Consider the following 18699-nt stretch of genomic DNA (forward strand, 5'->3'; position numbering starts at 1 on the left):
CGTCACTAACTACAAACTCACCACCATGGAGCTGCTGCCCTGGTTCCTTCTGCTCGCTCCGTTAGCTGCAGCCGCACCAGTGCTGGGGCACAGGGGTGACCACACAATGCCCAGGGAACTTCTCAAGGTGCGTGCTAAGGCACAGGGAAGGGCTGGACACTTCTCCTATGAGGACAGGCAGAGAGAGCTGGGCTGGTTCAGCCTGGAGAAGAGAAGGCTCCAGGGAGACCTTAAGGCAGCCCCCAGTGCCTAAAGGGGGCTACAAAAAAGCTGGAGGAAGGCTTTTTACAAGGCATGTAGCAATAAAACAGGAATGGCTTTAAACTAAAGAGATTTAGCTATTAGGAAGAAATTCTTTACTGTGAGGGTGCTGAGGCGCTGGCACAGGGTGCCCAGAGAAGCTGTGGCTGCCCCATCCCTGGCAGTGTTCAAGGCCAGGGTGGACACAGGGGCTTGGAGCAACCTGCTCTAGTGGAAGGTGTCCCTGCCCGTGGCAGGGGGTTGGAACTGGATGAGCTTTAAGGTCCCTTCCAACCCAAACCAGCCTGTGATTCTGATTCTTACTCTTATTTGGCTCCAGAACTGCTTGTTTAAAGACTTCTCCCCACCCCACAACCTCCCTCTGCGTCCCTGTGATAAAACCCCTGCAGCCAGAGACCACAGGCCCCAGCCGGGAACTCTGCCCCGTGCCTTTTCCTCACTGCTGCTGGCACTGACCAGCCAATGCTCCCAAACACCAGCGAACACCAACTCACCGGTAACTCCAGGGTGAAGCCCTGTGCTGCCCTGTGTCCAAATGGCCCCAGTTTGTTTGATACTTCAAAGCCAGTCCTCCATCCTGTCCAGAGGACAAGGCCCATAACCATTCCGGGAGTTGTATTTTCGGGTTGCTCTTCCTTACACATACACACAAGATGTTTCTCTCCCCTACAGTGATTTTCAACATGAAAACACTTAAACAGGTACGGAGTTCAGGAAAACAAGAAAAAAAGCACTTAAACATACATGTACATTTAAGCAGAGGTATTTCCTGATCAGTCAGAACCTAAAAGCCCTCATTAACCAGAGAGACACAGCAAGAGAATCTACAGATATCATAACCTTTTATTACAGTGCGCTGAGGATGGGTGCTTGGCTCAGGACTTTCTATCCTTGACTTTAAGGAGACTGACTGCAAATGAGATAAAAAAATAGAAAATGTAAAATTAGTATTTTCAAAATTATCACCAGTTTTGAACACACTTGTATAAACCCTGCAACCTTGGTGCACCCTCAAAGGGGCAGCTCGTAGTTCCCATATAGAATGGTATCTGAAAATCTTAGTGCTTTACCCTAAAGCACAGACATACAATGTGGGTGATTTCAAGAGGGTATCAACAGTGTTAATGGTAAGAAAAATACATTTGAAATTATCTGTCAAATTAAATGCTAAAGAAGCCTCTCCACAGATTTTTTTCCACACTTCAAACACTGGATGTTTCCATGCAGTTGGTGCAATCTGCTGTTTTCAAGACAGAGTCAGAAGTTTCACCAGTACAGAGGAATGTTACTGCTCTCTCAGCACTGCTGAACAATAACAGAGCCATACAGGGGTGCACAAAGCAACTCTAAGAAAAATGCAGAAGAAAGGTAAAGAAAACTGACAATACACAAGGACACAGGAAGGCACACTGATGGTGGTAACACCGAGAGGAAGAGACTAACAGTACAATACATGAACTCTCCAGTAGCATGCAGTAATTTCTATAGGAAAAAATCCCCAAAACATACTATTAAAAGGACACTTTTGTGCTACTTCTCGTAAGTTTTTAGAAGTGATGTTAAAGGTTACTGGCTACTGGAAACAGCCTGGCCTGAATTTGTTTCACTGGATGCGATTTGTTGCTGTGCTTCAGTTGGTGGCAGTGTTAAGCTTCAGCTGCATGCCCTCCCCTGCAAAACCAAACCAAACCCTCAGGTTTTACAAGGGAGGGAGATAGGAAGGAATTTTCCAGGACATTTTCAGTGCCCCAGTGCAATGCAGTAGCCACATGACTATGGTTTGATCATTACTTGCTTACATGAAGTTTGGTGTAACGAATGATTTCAGAAGAACAAGATGGCATTTGCAACAGGGGCTGAAGGTAAAGGCATGATGACACTTTGAGATCTGAAATCCTTTACAGTGTCCTTTTAAGTGTCAGTAGACCAGTATCTCAGCTGCAACTGATACAGAACAGAGGCGAATCCTAATGAAACATCCCAAATCAAGAATGTTACAGTAGAATCCTAATGAAACATCCCAAATCAAGAATGTTACAGTATCTCACAGTAAAGGAACAGTCTATGGCACTACTGAAGAGAAGAAAGCATGAAGGATGATAGTAGCATATGGTTTACCATTTTCACTTTTCAGTTTATTAATATTAGTGGTGCACTCAGCAATGGCTAAAGCAAGGGATGAAATCCTGACAAAACTGGCAATTATCTACCACATGTCAACACATAATCATGGTCTTTGTAAACAGCTACCTCCTCTCTGAACTGAAATTGCAAAGAAAAGAGTATTTACATATAATATATATGTATATAACCACAAAACCAAAATTAAGTCAAATCCTTATCAAGGAAATCATGTTTTGTAGAGAAGAAAACATAATACACTATTAAATAGAACAGCTCCAAAGATTTTGAAGGCGTTGTGATTTTCGTGTTTTCTTCCTCCAGTCATTTCCCCCTGGATTTTAATGGACTAAATACTTCATTTCAGAGTAAATAAGTGGAAATATTATCGAGCAACTCCGGTAAAGAATGGCTCCACTATTGACAAATGCTCGAGGCTTGGTGATCCAGGACTCTGACTTGAAGCAAAAATAAACAGCATATAATGCTACAGCAAAGAAGTGGCCGATCAGCACCATTGGCTTAGGAGATAACCTGTATTGAGAATAAATAGATAAAATGTGTAAATAAACAGAATTGGAAAGCACTGACATACCTCAAGTTTACAAGTAGCATGCTCCAAGCAGTATGATTTACTGCACAGTCACTAGTTTCTGAGGGGTCAAACCACCTTGGTAGTTCCCCCATTCCTTATGCTCTTTTATGGGAGACCTCATCCTTTGCTATTCCCAACTTGCCAAGCATGAAACACCTCCACCAGTTCCTCTGCCCATCTGGATCTCTCTACCTCATTCAACCCCCATGCCACACACATTAACTTCTCTCCAGCTTTTAGTGGCATTTTTTACAAAGAAAAAACCAAAAGAGAGTCAGCCTTTAAAGACATCTTCTAACAAAGCTCCAACCTTTAGTATAATCCTAAAAACGTAGGCTCATGTGGACTTGGACTACTGTCCCTGTGCAGAGCTGACTGCCTGGGAGCAGAGCAGATCCTCACAGAGGCTCACCACACTCCCTGTTCACATTAGCTATTTCCAGCATGCTGAACTTACACAGACAGCAATCCAACAGGGCCAGAGACACATTCTCCACCAAGCCTGAAGTAATGGAAACAGGCATGCTTCAGCTGATGCAAGGAATCTATAAAATGAATTACAATGACTCAATAAATATATTCAGCACATACTCAAAGCTTACTCAGCACACACAACAGCGATATCAAATCCAGGACTTTGGTACTTGGGTAGCTGTTCTGTTAAATTCAGCTGGATTCTGAGCTAGTTTATTGAAGTAAAGGATAGTCTTACAGAATATCTACATATTCATGAATTAACTGACACAAGAACAAGTGTTTTCTGCTTGTTTCTTTGTGGGGTTTTTCTTTGGTTTTGTTTTTTTAATGCTACCTGCAGACTTGCCTTCACATTGCTAAAACTCAGTTTACATACCACTAAAACTAAACAATTAGGCAGAGAACACAAGCTCATTCATTAAAATCCTTCCACTGATATACTTTAAATATCAATATATATATACAAAGACACGGACATATGTTCATACACACACACATCCTTTCCCCAGGCATATTTATTTACCAAGCTGTAACTAGTCAAAAGTTATCTTTAAAACCTATTTACCATCTGTGGCAGCAAAGAGTTCATACAGTGCCTGGGCAAGAACGTTCACTACAAAAGAATGAGACTTTTTTCTTGACCAGTAAAATGTTCTTTTGGCCTGAAAAAGGAAAAGACAAGACCTAAGTATTTCTGTCAGTAAATACAGGAGAGTATTCAAAACATTCCCAAGGAGGTAGTATGAATCATACCCATGAAAAGGTGACGTGGATTTAGCAATACACTAGATCAGTGCCCAGCTACATCAGGAAAGAATTTCGGAAACTTGTTAAACCAGGCTCCTCTTACTAAATACAGAAAAGGCAGCACAGGAGGGTGTGCTTCATCTCAGCCTGTAGTAGGTGGCTGGAGCAGGTCAGAAACTTGAAGGGTTACTCACCTACTTCTTGCTGTTGGCTGAGCTTAAGTAGGAAATAACTGGAAGCCTGAGGTGACGCTGAGATCTAGTATCTGCATGTGATCAGGCACGTCCTGTATTGTCCTGACATTCAGGGGCCCTCTAAGGGCTTCTCAATTCTCAAATATGCTTTTAAAATCCTTTACTTGTAGTCTATAGTTATTCTAGCTTTAATTTAGCCAAGACAATATAAAATCATAGAATCAGAATGGTTTGGGTTGAAAAGGACCTTAAGATCACCTAGTTCCAACCCCCCTGCCTAACCTGATTAAAAGCAGTGCAGAAATAAATAAGAAATCTTATTATCTAGTTATTGGAATTTTGGGTTGAAACCTCACTGAAAAAATAAACCTGGCATCCACATTGATGGTGAGATTCCTGGGAAAGCAGGATGTCTCCTAACTTCCTACTGTGAGATCAATACAGCAGGGAAAAGGCCAGTGGAGCATGGAGATGTGTCTGGAAAAACTTGGTCCACATGCTCGTTATTCCCTACTCACACAAGAGTAATGGTCCAATCCCACCCCATTTACTATCGACCTATGTTACAAGCACACTACTAACAGGGGCAGATCAGGTTATATTAGCAAAGCGTGCTGACTAGGCACAGCACGCCAGTCTCCTTCAGCACAACATGACACATCAGCAAGCAGTGTCGAATCTGCCTTTTGCCACACAGCCACAGCCCTCCCAGATCACAACTCCACCGCCTGGTGAATGCCTCATGTCGAATTTACCATCCAAAGCTTTGCAGACTGCAGTGCCTTGCTAAAAACTTACATGACCCCAAGCTGCACAAAACTTAGAAAAGCATCATTAAAATTGCAGTAAAAGCTGCAAAGTAAAGCTTCACCTGAAGAATGTCAGAATCTTCATAAAGGTCTGGAATATCCTGGAGCAAACTCTTCCATATTTTAATATCATTTAAAATAACACTCATTCCTCCACCAGTTAGAGGGTGTCTTATATTATATGCATCTCCTAAAAGCAGAACACCTACATGGAAGAGAAAAATTCATGGGATACTGCATGACCAAACCCTCCATTTTCTTTTTTGTCTTTAAATCAAACTTAGTAAGAATTCATTCCCATATATAAGATGGGTAACAACGAGAAATGAAGGAGGAAGGCAGGAAGGAGAAAAGTATTTAATTTAAAAAGACGTTGAGATGAACAAACTCACAATATTTCTTCCCTACAGGTATGTATGTGTGCGTTTCAAAGAACACACACGCTTTTTAAAGGTAATTTCTTTCCATTTTTAATCACGTTTTCCTTAAAAAGACCAAGCTTGTATGAGCAACTGGGTGATTTAAACTTCAAAATAAAGCAAGCCCTGATTTGAAGTCTGGTGTCGATATAGACATTCCAGTTGCACTCTGCCCAAGGTACACAGTTTCAAACTATTATTTCCCACAGAAGAATTATGAGACAGTTGTATCAAACACCAAATGTATGCCTATGGCAACAAAGCCCAGAGTCCTCAGAGAAGTCCATAATGCTTTTTTCCCTCCTTTTATTTCATAATACACACCTTTCTTGTTTACAGCTGAAGGGGGCAGGAAGCTGGCCGGCATCGTCCTTAAGCGATCGGTCTGAACTGCTACTAAGAATGGCTCCTTTAAGTGATCTGCAATAACCAAGTATTTCCGTTACACAGCTTAAGAGTCTGTAATCATGTGCACACAACCCATTTTAACCTCTTCTTAGAGATATAATCCTTCTGAACTGCTAATCTCACAGATGTGAGCTAAACAAACTGCTGTGGGATGTGGAATCAAAGAAGGGTGAATGGGAACTGGATCAGTAACTGTGGACATGGAAAAAAAGCCACATGGTTCAACGGATTCAGTGAGTTGGGCCTTTTCTGGCACACATGACAGCAACAATTATGGATGGAAATCTTCCTGCACTTACCAGGTAGCTGTGGATGAATGTTCTCAATCATGTATTCTCTTAAATTCTTTGGCATTTCCCCTCGAATATCAACAAGGACGCGAGTCTCAGTTGAAGAAATCTGATAGATAAGCACTGGACTGGGTTTAGCTAAAACAAGTTCAGCATAATTAGCTTTAAACTGTGGTGCATCCTTAAAGAGAAAAGAAGGGGGAGAAAGGTTGAGACGGATTAACGAAAGGATATTGCAACTTCAGAAATTCAAAATCATTTTCTTAAATACTTTGAAATAAAACCCCATATCACAGCGTGTTATTTATCTCTATGAACAAGAGAAGTGCTTTCAAAAAGAAAGTTCTGAACTTCGGTGTAGTTACAATTCTTTTCACAATGTATTTTAATTTTTACTAGAAAACATGTGAAGTTAGACATTTCATTTGAACACCTCACTAATATTTAAGACATGCCATTGAAAGCCTATAATGCCATCATCGTAGTGGGTTTTGGTAAGAGGATGTTCTCTTTTCATAAAGAAAGTGCTGGGAGGGAAAGAAATGCACTGTATTTCTTCCTGTACGTATTGGCTCTGTACGCAACTATATGGAGATACCAACTGAGGAAGAATCACAGGGTCCTATCTAACCAAGTCTTAAAGAGGTTTCCAAAAGTAGAGAAGCAGGAGGCCCCTGGGCAGTGGTAACTGAGTTAGGGACCCAAAAAGTGCTAAAGTTCCTCCAGGTCAGTGTTCCCAGTCCAGTGCAAATGCTGTGGTTTTGGTTTCTTCTCCCTTCATTCTTTTTGCTGTTAATGCCATAGTCAATGCAGCAGCCACAATAGGCAAAACTCAGCCAGCATTTCTACCTGGGTTCTCCAACCACTCAGCTCCCAACCTAGATTCCCATTTTCTCTCTTGAAGTTTATAGACCCTGAAGGTATGCATGTACCTATTTACAAAGCACCCCATCTTCAGGCAAAAGCACAGTTTGGGGATTCTTCTGGAGTATAAAACATGAGTGGTTTGACCCACAGCTGCCAGGATGATCTAAAACTCAAGATCTCAGCTCTCTGAACACGTGTCGTGAGTACTGTGAAAAACAAGTGTCATCATCTCAGCCACCAGTATCTCAACACAAACCAGTCAAAGCACTTACACACAGAAATGATCTTATAAATTGGGCTCCACTTTACAATGGTGTCCTCTTCTAATCCAGAGATGATATGCTATTAGCACATAGAGCACTACCTCAGCTGAGATGCTGAAACTTTATTCTTAAAGGAAAAAGAATATCTGTGAATGGGTCTAGCGTGCCCAGTGCTCAGTTTAAATTACCTGTGTTGAATCCTAATCCAGTTTCTTTTAAACCCTCCCTTGTTCAACTATATGCTTAACACTGTACTCCACTCCTTAAACCACAAAACTAACTTTTAAAGTTGCTTAAAAGCATTTTAAGAGTTGAAAATCTGATCTGTAACTGTACTAGTTAACTGGGTATGCCTCAATAATGTGAGAGTTAAAAACAGGGACTAAAATATCCATGCAGTCCTCAAAGGGACACAGAAACTGATAGAAGAGCTGGTTAAGTATATTGAAAGCATATTTGTAGTTGATTCTGTTGGAAAAGATGATGAACAACAACATATTCAGTGAAATTCAGACCCACAGTAAGAAGCAGTAGCATACACAGTATTATACATAAACGTTACCTTTAAAATGCAACCAACGAAATGAGATGAAACAGTAACTTTGTTGGGGACCAAGTTCTTTCTAAACTTGGAGAAAAGTCCATCAGCAACAACAGTGAGTGGTGCATGAAGTTCCTGCAGCATGAGGTAAAAAAAGAGAGGACATTTTCAATTTTGCTTCAGAACAGTGGGAAACAACTCCCAAGCTCCCATTTGCAATTGTGCATTAGATGTTCTACAAAACAATAAACATGTAAGAGGATCACAGAAGAAGATCTCTATTTATATATTAAGAAATACAGTATTTTTGCCTTCCCCATATTCATACTTTACCCTATTTCCTCTAAAAGCTGATCTAACAATATACTTTGGCTTTTTTAGACATGCCTTCAGATCCCATAGTTATGGGACTGTGTAGGAACTTGGGTCAAAAAGAAGACAAAAAAGTAGAGTAATTGCTGCCTTCAGCATATAGAAAGAAGAAAACCAAGACAAGATTTTAACTTCAAGAGCTATGTGTAAGCCACTAAACAAAACCAAAGTGTTACAAACTGAAAGGCAGTAAGCATACCAAGACCTTTACAAGAGCGAGCAGTGAACTCTGAGCAGTTCCTCGTGTACGTAGGAACTAAGGAACAACTAGTGCATACAGATATATTTACTCTAATAAAATCTGAGTAAACTGATGAGGTTCAGCCTGAGCGTAGGCACATTCCTAATATTTACCACACACTGGTCTCTAACATAAACAAATTATTCCAATTACCCACATATATTTTTAAGCAATCTATTGTATGGTAATATAACACCACCATTATACTATCATTATATTGGAAAGCATTTAGAGGTAGATGTTTCCTTCTACCTACAGCTTTCTCAATGTCAGTATATTCAGTGATGTAACTGCAAATGATGATAGATTTACACTGAGCATTGGACCTTGGCCTTCAACAATCTCATACATTTGGCACAAGCAGGAAAGCTTTCAGGATATACGTAACAAGGCAAAAAAGCCTTAGTAGTCCCAGAAAAACATTTTACTATTGGATAGAAGCATCTGGTGGGCCAGTATGTGAGTGGGTTCCTCTATGAGCAGTTCTCTCCTGCATAGGAATGGACTCAGCCACTTGTGTCACACTGTCCTTACATCTTCTACCGTGTAATGGGACATTGGACAAAATGAGATGAGAGCAGAGCTGAGTAAAATAATACAGGTTTACGGTGTCTGAGCTTATGGAAGTGAGCTCCTGAGGAGAGCTAACGAATCCTCTTTCCTATAGATTCCTGTCTCAGATGATTGCAAGCTCTAATTATTCCTGCAATTAAAGCAAAGTCACCTCCACATAAGGGTTCCCTGGTGTCTCATCATCTGAACATTCATGCTACAGTTTTTCCACAGTCAACACACTAAGACCTTTACTCTACTCAGTTGCCTGTTTTTGATGAAGTTGACTTGGAGCATCCTGGCTAATTTGAACCTCACTGAAGAGAAGTCTCACAGGTAATGTGGACAACAGGGATGAAGAGAACAGAAAAACACAGGAACACAGTACAGATCAGCCTTCTTTCTTTATGAAAGCAGGCTGAAGAATGTAAACAGGCTTTGGGTTTGGGTTCCCTAAGTTGTTTCCCAGGTACAAAGAGTCACAAGTAGGGAAACACAGTTAAGAACAAATGTTTAGTGGAAATTTCTTACGCTAGATTTCTAAAGTCAAAGGAGATGTAGGCCACCAAATGAAACAGCTCTTTCCAGCCATAGAACTCCAGCATAAACATGAATATTGTTTCTCCCCATTATACAGATGGGAAACTCAAAGCCTGAACAACATCCAGGCTCTTGGGAAAGATGCTGGCTAAACCACTGGTCACCCTACTGCTGGTCAAATAAGTCACACTTAAAATTACCATAACAACATCCATACATGTGTAAAGCTTAAAAATAAATCTCAAAACAAAATACACACTATCCCTCTTTAACCCCAAAAAAAACCAACAAAACCCCCTATTACGCTGGATGATAAAGACAATTGGATTTGGGGAAAAAAACCAAAAGAACAATAAACTACCCCATGCCCCAAAACCTTCTCATCTCAAAGTCCCTCTTTCCAGTACCCATATGTGATTCAATGGCTTATTCTACTAGAGAGGATGTCTTCATATGTTTTACTCATTTTACATAACATGTAAGGCAGACCAAGGAACAGGACTTGGAATTCCTCCTCTCTCCACCTACCTCAAGAGGGGTCAAGGATGCTGTGCAGTAACTAAGGTATGATGCAAAACCACTACTCCTACCACCAATAATAATAATGATAAGGGAAATAACAAGGGGAGAGGATATAATTGCTCACCACCCACCAACCAATACCCAGCCCGACCCGAGCAGTGATCTGGGCCTTCCAGGTAATTCCCCCCGGTTTATATACTGGGCATGACGTGCTGTGGTATGGAATACCCCTTTGGCTAGTTTGGGTCAGGTGTCCTGTCTCTGCTTCCTTCTGGCTTCCCCTCCTCCCTGGCAGAGCATGAGACTGAGAAAGTCCTTGGTCGGAGTAAACATTACTTAGCAACAACTAAAAACATCGGTGTTATCAGCGTTGTTCCCAGGGTGAAAATCAAAAACACAGCACTGCACCAGCTACTAAGAAGGAGAAAAACGACTGCTATAGCTGAACCCAGGACACCTGTCTTAACTGGAAATAGTCTGCATCACTTTAAACAAATTTCTTAAACAAGTTATGTAAAAAAAAAGGTGGGGGAACAAAGCCTATCTATCTCAAAAAACTTGACTTTTCTCGAGAACAGGCAGTATATCCAGAGCTTCAGCACACTGGTTCTACCCAGACTGGTCTTTCCTAAACTTATAATTATGAGTTCACACAGTTTGACAGCACTTTAGCAGTAGTTGAGGCAAAGAATATTCATCAAATCAGTGATGCAATTAAAATAGGCCAGAACTCTGTGATCCAAGAAATTACTGGACAGAGCTATCTCTGTGAATAGGCACCTATCTTATTTTCAGATACCTCAGTTAATGGTGGAAGTATATGTGGAAGTGTAAACCATTCCACAAAGGCAAAGCACAAATCTTAATATATTGGGGTTTTCCACCAGTAACTCTCAAAAGATTTTAAACTCCAGATATATGAATATTGAAATAAATAATGAACTGAATTCTCCAGACACACTAAATGCAGAAGCTGCACAAGAAGTTATAACAAGAACTCCCATATGCTGGGACTGTATCTCTCTTTAATAAAGCTTTCACTTGCTTGATAATGCCATTATTTCTGTACCAGTATATATATGAACCAACCCTTGATTTTCTCAATAGTTTAACAAAGATTGTAATAGAAAACTGCCCTACCTTGGTGTCTCCAGTTTCTTTGTCCTTGTACTGAACACCCACGACACAGTCATCTTCCTCAAGCAATTCTACCACAGTCCCCTCAATGAATCTTGCACTGAAACAAAACAGAGGGTTTAAAACAGAATGGAAGATAAATGCTGCCAGCATTTCAAGGCACTAGACAAAGAAGAAAAACCAGATTTTCACTAATCCCATCTCTGCCAAAACAAATGGTTTGTTTGAATTTTACAAAGATGTGGTCTTGACTACTTTCAGAAGCTGCATCAAACATCAAAAAGTGCTTGTCACTGATTTCAGTTCAACACTACCATTTGGTTCGATCCTTGAGAATAGTCTAAAACTGTGGTGCCTATCTTAAACACCAAACCACTCAGCAGAATGGTGCTCAGGTTGTGCTTCAGGTGCTCCATGGCCATGTAAGAGCTGCAGAGAGGAGTTTGACACCTACTAATGGTCAGAAATCAGGTAGCTGACCAAGACATCCCTGCTCAAGAGTGGGAAATGCTGACAGTGCAAGCGAGACCTGACTGCAAGCAGAATTCAGGAGCAAGATCTGAAGCAGCAATTCTACACTAACATGTACACTAAAGATGATGGTACCTAATTCCCAGAGTAGTCCAAAGTAACCTGACCTGTTTAGGATAGATGCATCTAGCTTTTCACCTCAGGAACTTGGGATACTCCTTTACTCCCCCCCACCCTCCCTCCCTTTTTTTTGCTATTTATGCTTTTCAAGCTCTGCTAATGCTTATGGTCAGAGTTTGAACTGAGTATCCCTTATTTCCACCTCCCAACCAGAGCTATTTGGGGTTAACAAATTAAATCTGTGTACACTTATATCCCTTGTTGGGCTCAAGCTGTTAGACCTGATCCCAGCAGTTCACACTTCACAGCTCAACACAGACACTCTCTCTCCCTCACAAATATTTGCGTATCCAGATGGAATTCCACAACTTGGAGAAATTAGCTAAAGGCCTACATGAGAATTCAACAGCTTGATATTTTGGGCTCTTGAAGGGAACATGAGCAATTGAATTCAAGTCTTTTCTACATGTCAGCCAGCACAGAAATTTCTGAGCTTAATTTGCCAGGCAACAGGCAGGTTGGCTGGATCAAAACATGAATGGTTATATGTTAGCACACTGACAAAAACTTCACCAGCAAGGGAGGGCAGCAACATGTCAGGTTAATAGCACGTGAATCAGAGTTCAGTGGATCCCATCAGCTTTAAATTCCTTTTATAGTTGTCATTTCAGATATCCAAGTGAGTACTCACTTCTTTTGCTGGTTCTCACACACTATAATTAACTGATGAGGCCCTTCCTCTGCAAAATTCATTTTACTCATCCGAAATAAATCCATATTGCCTACTATTTATAAAGAGGATATATTAATTAGTAGTAATAAATAATTATCCCCTATAGTTTCACAAGCTTTGAGATGAAAAACAAAGCCTCATGGAACTAATAAGAGTTCTTGATCTCTCCCACACCTTAATTTAAAAGCAGTTTTCTATGCTACCATTAAAATGGAAAGCAAGCATGCACAAAATGAACATTACAGATAGTGTGGGAAAAGGGGACAGAGTTGAATTCAAGTCACAAACATAAGCTTTTGTGAGTTTCTGCTTCAAAGACTGTGTGCAGCTACAGGAGTTCTCCCTGTAGGCTGAGCAAAAAAGTGCCCAGATTTCACTGAACTTGAAGCCTCAACAAGAAGCTCTGATAGCTTCAGGGCCCCCAACAAAAGAAGGACATGGACCTCCTCGAGCTAGCCCAGAAGAGGCCACGAAGATGATCAGAACAGCTGAAGCACCTCTCCTATGGAGACAGGCTGAGAGAGTTGGGATTGTTCAGCCTGGAGAAGAAAAGGCTCTGGGGAGACCTTAGAGCAGCTTCCAGTGCCTAAAGGGCCTACAGGAAATCTGGAGAGGGGCTTTTTACAAGGCACGTAGCAACAGGACAACAGGAATGGCTTTAAACTGAAAGAAATTTAGATTATATTAGATATTAGGAAAAAATTCTTCTCTGAGGGTGGTGAGGCGCTGGCACAGGGTGCCCAGAGAAGCTGTGGATGCTCCATCCCTGGCAGTGTTCAAGGTCAGGTTGGACAGGCCTTTGAGCAACCTGGCCGAGTGGAAGGTGTCTCTGCCCATGGCAGGGGGGTTGGAACCAGCTGATCTTTAAGGTCCCTTTCAACCCAAAACATTCTATGAAATTTTAAGTGTACTACAGAGCTGCTATCTCCTAGTGCTACTTTTAGCAATTCATATGATACAATACATATGACAGGAGAAAGCAATTTCCTGTTCAGAAGAGAGACATGTATGGTAAAAAGGCGATAATGCCACGTTTCCCTTGTAAGTGTTATTCAGGAAAATAAGGAAAGACAACACAAAAAACCCCCTCACAGAAAACAGCACCTAGAATCTACTCTGTTTCAATGAAAGTTTCCTTATCTCCTCTATAAAAGACAAATCAGTTAAAGAGGAAACACCAAACACTAACTTGTATTTCCTTACGAAGAGAAGGTGAATTCAAGATTCTCAAAACCAGAAGTTAATAACTGGAATAAGCTACTTCCATTTAGTGCTCCTGTCTAGTTATTTAGCTTGACATCCCGTTATCAGTAAAAGCAGAACAACATGCAAATGTCTAAGAAGTTCAATTTCTGGCATCACAGATAACACCAGTGGAAGAAATATATGTTCCTGCTCATTGCAGGACACCCTTTACAGGTTCTTTCCAATCCAAACCAATCCATGATTCTAAGAATACCAGATTTGCCACTTGTTTCTTGACCAAGGAAGTTCTACACATGGTTTACTGAGAAGAGGTCTCTACTCCTGGAAAAATGCTAAACCCAAGAATCAGTAGAAGAGAATTGACCCTTTACCCTTGAACTGTTCTCTCATATGGATGGGCCAGTATCTTGCCTAATACTCAAAACCTATACTCCTGTAGATTAACTTGTCCCAAAAGGTAATGTATGATGTATATGCAACTCATGAACGTGTCTACAGAAAACAGAAGGAGCAACTACAGCTGTTCCATTCTCTCAGTCTTGTTCATTGGAGCCCTCTGTGTTGGGACAGAGGGAAATGGGGTGAAGGAATCTCACGGATGCTGGGAACAATGGTTCTCAATCTCTGGATCTCAACAGAGCTGTTCAGAAGGCAACTCACTTGGGCTCTGCCATAGCTGCCCTTCGCAGACCCATGATGAACTGGCCATGATGAAAAGCTCTTCCACTGGCCACGTGCCCATCCTCAGATGTTGGATAAGGAATTTCGACCTCCGACTTGCTCTCTATGTCATGAATTATGTAACCATTTACAGTTTGTGAGTCGATACCTTCTACTGCGTCTGCAAAATATAAACCAATAGATGACTTAAAAAAAGTCTTTAAGAGAGCTTAATTATGTATTAAAATTATTTATCTACATTTTCTTAATCAAAACACGTTGAAGGATGAGTATTTTCAAAATGGCACACTAGAAATACGTAAGCCATTTTAATTCAAATATCAAGTGTAGCTAATGTATTTATTCATTTTCCCAGTAGGCATGCTTTCTCTAAAACTATTGCATTATAGATATATTCACAGTTTGAAATGCACTCACCTTCAAGACCCAGGTCTCTAAGTGCTTTAAAACCTCCAGGTTGCAACAATTCTCCAACTATCCTGTCAGGTTCTTTCAGATCCCTCTCTATCACAGTCACCTTTCTTCCATCCCTCGAGAGCACCGTGGCCAATGAAGAACCAAGGACACCAGATCCCACAATGATAATTTCTGGGTCGTATTGGGGTGATAACGTTGTATTTGGAGCTGTTTCTGTCAGATACACATCTGAGAAGCTTACTTCTCTTTTACCCTTTAGAAAACAAAGCCAACAAAGTTATATGTACCATAACCTTGTCAGAGGGCTGACTTTGGTTGAGTTTTACTTTGACCCGGGGCACTGAGAGCGCAGTGGTAGTTGGAGAGCATCTTCCAGTTCAGTTTTGTCCAAAATGAAGTAAGTTGTACTCTACAATGCAACAAACCCACAACAAGCAGAGAAAAGAAAAAACAACACCCCTCTTGCCCCACAACCAAAAATCAAGATACTTGCTTAAACCTGCCCTGCTGATCAAAGACAAACCACCAAGTCTCAGAGAGACTGAAAGTCAAGTTCCTATGAAAAGCAGTAAGCCAAAGCCGTCCCATATTCTTGGTCTATAAAGTAACATACCAATACCTTCACACCAGTGAGCACTACTACATGGAGTGTGCCTCAGGACTTTGCAAGGAAACAGGTTCCCTGGAAAATGTATTTCTCTTTAATTTTACTGTGAAGTGAACCTACCTACCAAAATAACAGCTTATGGTAATACTCAGCATGGAAAAGTGTTAGCAGAAGCAGCTAGCTGGGAAACATTATGAAAAAGTAGTCCTGAAATGAAAACTCATCGGTCAAAAGTACAGGGAAAACTACCATTCACCTACATTTGAAACTGTTAAGAATTGACATACATCAGATCAGGTATCAACATATAAACTGGTACCTGAAGACCAACTGTGTTATAGGATCTTCCCAACAGTACCTAATAATACACTTCCAAGTGAAAAAAAAGTTGTAAGGGTAATTCCAGTGCAAACCAGCAAGTCATTTCTCCAGCTGTGGGAATAGAGTCCCATTGACTCTTTCACAAATGCCTCAGCAGTGCAGTGCTGACAGTGGTAAAACGAGATTGCATCAGTGAAACAAATGCCCAGAACAACAGAATTAATAGTGACACAGTATCATGTTTGTATCTACAAAGCAATGACGGAGTGAAAAACTGAATTCAGATAATACAAGAAATTGGAGTAAAGGCAGGCTTTACCAGAAAAACAAAATAAAAATCCAGAACCTTTGACTTGCAGCCAAAAATGGTTTCAAGCTCTTTTATGCGAGGGGTCAGTGCTCAGCTGGAAATGCCTGAAGTGCACAGGAAAGTGCTGAGCCACAGATGTACTGAATATGCATATCCAGTTGGTAGTCCTCGATGGCAGGACTCCAGCTAAGCTCCACTGTCTCACAGCAAGCCTCATGCTGGGCTCAGTAGAACAGACCAACTATCTGAGCTCAGCTCCTGTAGCTACTGCACAAGCAACAGCTTAGATAGAATTTCCAAATAACTCTACCTGCAGTTGTCCAAACAAATGTGTTTATCTATAAATATTAGGAAGCTGATCAGAGAGCCACAGAATGGCTAATGTTGGAGAGGACCTCTGGAGGTCCAAAGCCTTGTGCTGAAGCGGGGTCAGAGCAGATCGGCCCAGACCACGTCTGGGATTTTGAATACCTCCAAGGACAGAGACTCCAACACTCCTCAGGGCAATCTGTTCACACGCTCAGCCACTCTCACAGGAAAAAAAAGCATTCCCTCTTGTTCAAAGCAAACCTCCTGTGTTTCAGTCTGTGCCCACTGCCTCTTGTCCCATCACCGAGCATCGCTGAAAAGACCCTTTTCCATCTCCTTTGCACCCTCTCTTCAGGTATTTATATACTTTGACGAGATCCCCCCTGAGCCTTTTTGCTTCTCCAGGCTGAAAAGTTGCAGCTCTCTCAGCCTTTCCTTATAGGAGAGATGCTCCATTCCTTCATCTCTCCAACAGACTGGCAACTGAAGATATTTTTCTGCTAGTATATTAACTCTTTACTACAGATCTTTCTTCAAGCACATTTGACTCTATAAACCCCTGATCTAGCACTTATATAATTTCACTCTTCTGCCATCCAAAACGAACCCAAAATATAACAAATCAGACATCCAGCAGCTAAAGACAAACACTCTCCAACCCTTGCTTAGCACCTTTCCCTCACCAGGGCAGAAGGTCAGCAAACAGATGGCACAGGAAGACATTGCACCCCATATACTCCATCTGCATCGAACCTACCTTTCTGGATTTGGGTTGTTCGACCTGTTGAGATCCTGGGGTGGGTTTGGCCCAGAAGAAGCCAACAAGTGGTAAAGTTGAGAGAACATCAGAGAGCATCCCCAGGTGGGTCTTTTGCTGCTGCTGTTGCTGCTGCTTGGGCCCCCTGAAGCGGTACCTGTAGGACAGCAGCAAGCCGAGGGAGAAAAACACTAACACGGAGAGCAGCACCTCCTTGTTAGCGTAACTCATGAGGTCTCCACACTTTTTATACACGTAGATGAACGAGGCGATACCCAGAAAGGTCCACATTGTGAGGAGACTGGTCACTGCTCTCGGCCGCTTCCTCCAAAGCTTTCCTGTTGATCGATACCGTCCAAAACGGGGCTTCGTGCAAGGAACCGAAAAATAAACGCATACAAATGCAAAGACTTCCTTCGCGATGGAACGGAGGGAGGGAGATCCCAATGAAGAACCACGTAACGAGCCGCACCTCGCTGGGCTGCCACAGGAGCCCAGACAGGGGTTCCAAAACCGCAAAAACACCCCAATTTAAAACGTCTTCTTAAAAACCACCGCGCTCCGCGCAGCACCTTAAGGCAACGCACAGCACCACTCGCGATGCTCCCGGAGCTTGCGCTCGGCCCACGCCGCCTCCCCGATCACCCCCTCCGCCGTGCCCAGCCCGCGGGCACGGATGCTCCTCCGCCAGCGGCGACGCACCCGGACCCTTCCCGTGCGGGGAGCGAAGCGAAGTGGCGGCGCTGAGGGAAGGAGGGAGGGAAGGAGGAGCCGCCCCGGTGCGTGGCACGCCCAGGCGGGCGGAGGAAGGCTCACACCGCGGAGGGGGGGCGCGGCTGATGCTCCACCTGCTCGCCCCAGGCCGCACACGGCCGCCCCACGGGGGGAACGATGCTGCGGTGCCGGCCGCCGGCTCCCGCCCGCGGCACAGCGCCCCGAGCCCCGGCGGCGCCCACAATGATTGGGGGGGGGACGACACTTGTGAGGGGCGGGGCTATGCTAATGAGCAGCAGCCTCCGCCTCCTTGTACGGCCCGCGCGCCCCGTGCCTCAGCGGCACCTGGCCAATCGGCGCGGCTATGCCGAGATGGCGCTATGGGCAGGGGCCCAATCAGGGCGGGAGGTGGGCGGGGCTTGCGCACGCCGGGCTCCTAGGGCGATGTGACGATGGGGGGGGTGGAGCCTTGGGGTTGAGGTGGGCGCGGGGTGAGGGTTGTACCTCAGGAGGGAGGCGGAGGGCAGTGGGGCTCTGGTATACCGGGGCGAGGGGAGGGTGAACACGGTGACCTGTGCCCGGCTGCTGGGGGCGGGAGGCTGAGGGCGAACAGCTCAAATGGCAGCCTGGGTCCCTGCGCTGGTCGGTCCTGAGGGACGGCGCCGTCCTGCTGCAGCGTGAGGGGATTTTAGGGTGC

The 18699-nt window shown here is 43.0% G+C and overlaps 1 protein-coding gene across 3 annotated transcripts; it reads right to left on the reverse strand.

The window, feature by feature from the left end:
* Positions 1–1086: 1086 nt before the first annotated feature.
* SQLE (squalene epoxidase) lies at positions 1087–18262 on the reverse strand. Of its 3 annotated transcripts, XM_030510842.1 has the most exons (11): positions 17289–18262; positions 14985–15237; positions 14547–14727; positions 11360–11456; positions 8014–8127; positions 6331–6502; positions 5948–6043; positions 5267–5409; positions 4020–4116; positions 3435–3522; positions 1087–2916 (listed from the first exon to the last, which is right to left on the reverse strand). In XM_030510842.1, the coding sequence occupies exons 1-11, from the start codon at positions 17577–17579 to the stop codon at positions 2724–2726; spliced, it is 1725 nt and encodes a 574-aa protein (XP_030366702.1). In that variant the 5' UTR covers positions 17580–18262; the 3' UTR covers positions 1087–2723. The 3 variants fall into 3 exon arrangements, with proteins under 3 accessions (XP_030366702.1, XP_030366716.1, XP_030366712.1); XM_030510856.2 differs by lacking the exon at positions 3435–3522 and having other exon boundaries at positions 17289–18221; XM_030510852.1 differs by lacking the exon at positions 8014–8127 and having other exon boundaries at positions 17289–18215.
* Positions 18263–18699: the final 437 nt, after the last annotated feature.

This window comes from Strigops habroptila, chromosome 1, assembly GCF_004027225.2.
Source record: "Strigops habroptila isolate Jane chromosome 1, bStrHab1.2.pri, whole genome shotgun sequence".
In the NCBI taxonomy this organism is placed as follows: Eukaryota; Metazoa; Chordata; class Aves; order Psittaciformes; family Psittacidae; genus Strigops; species Strigops habroptila.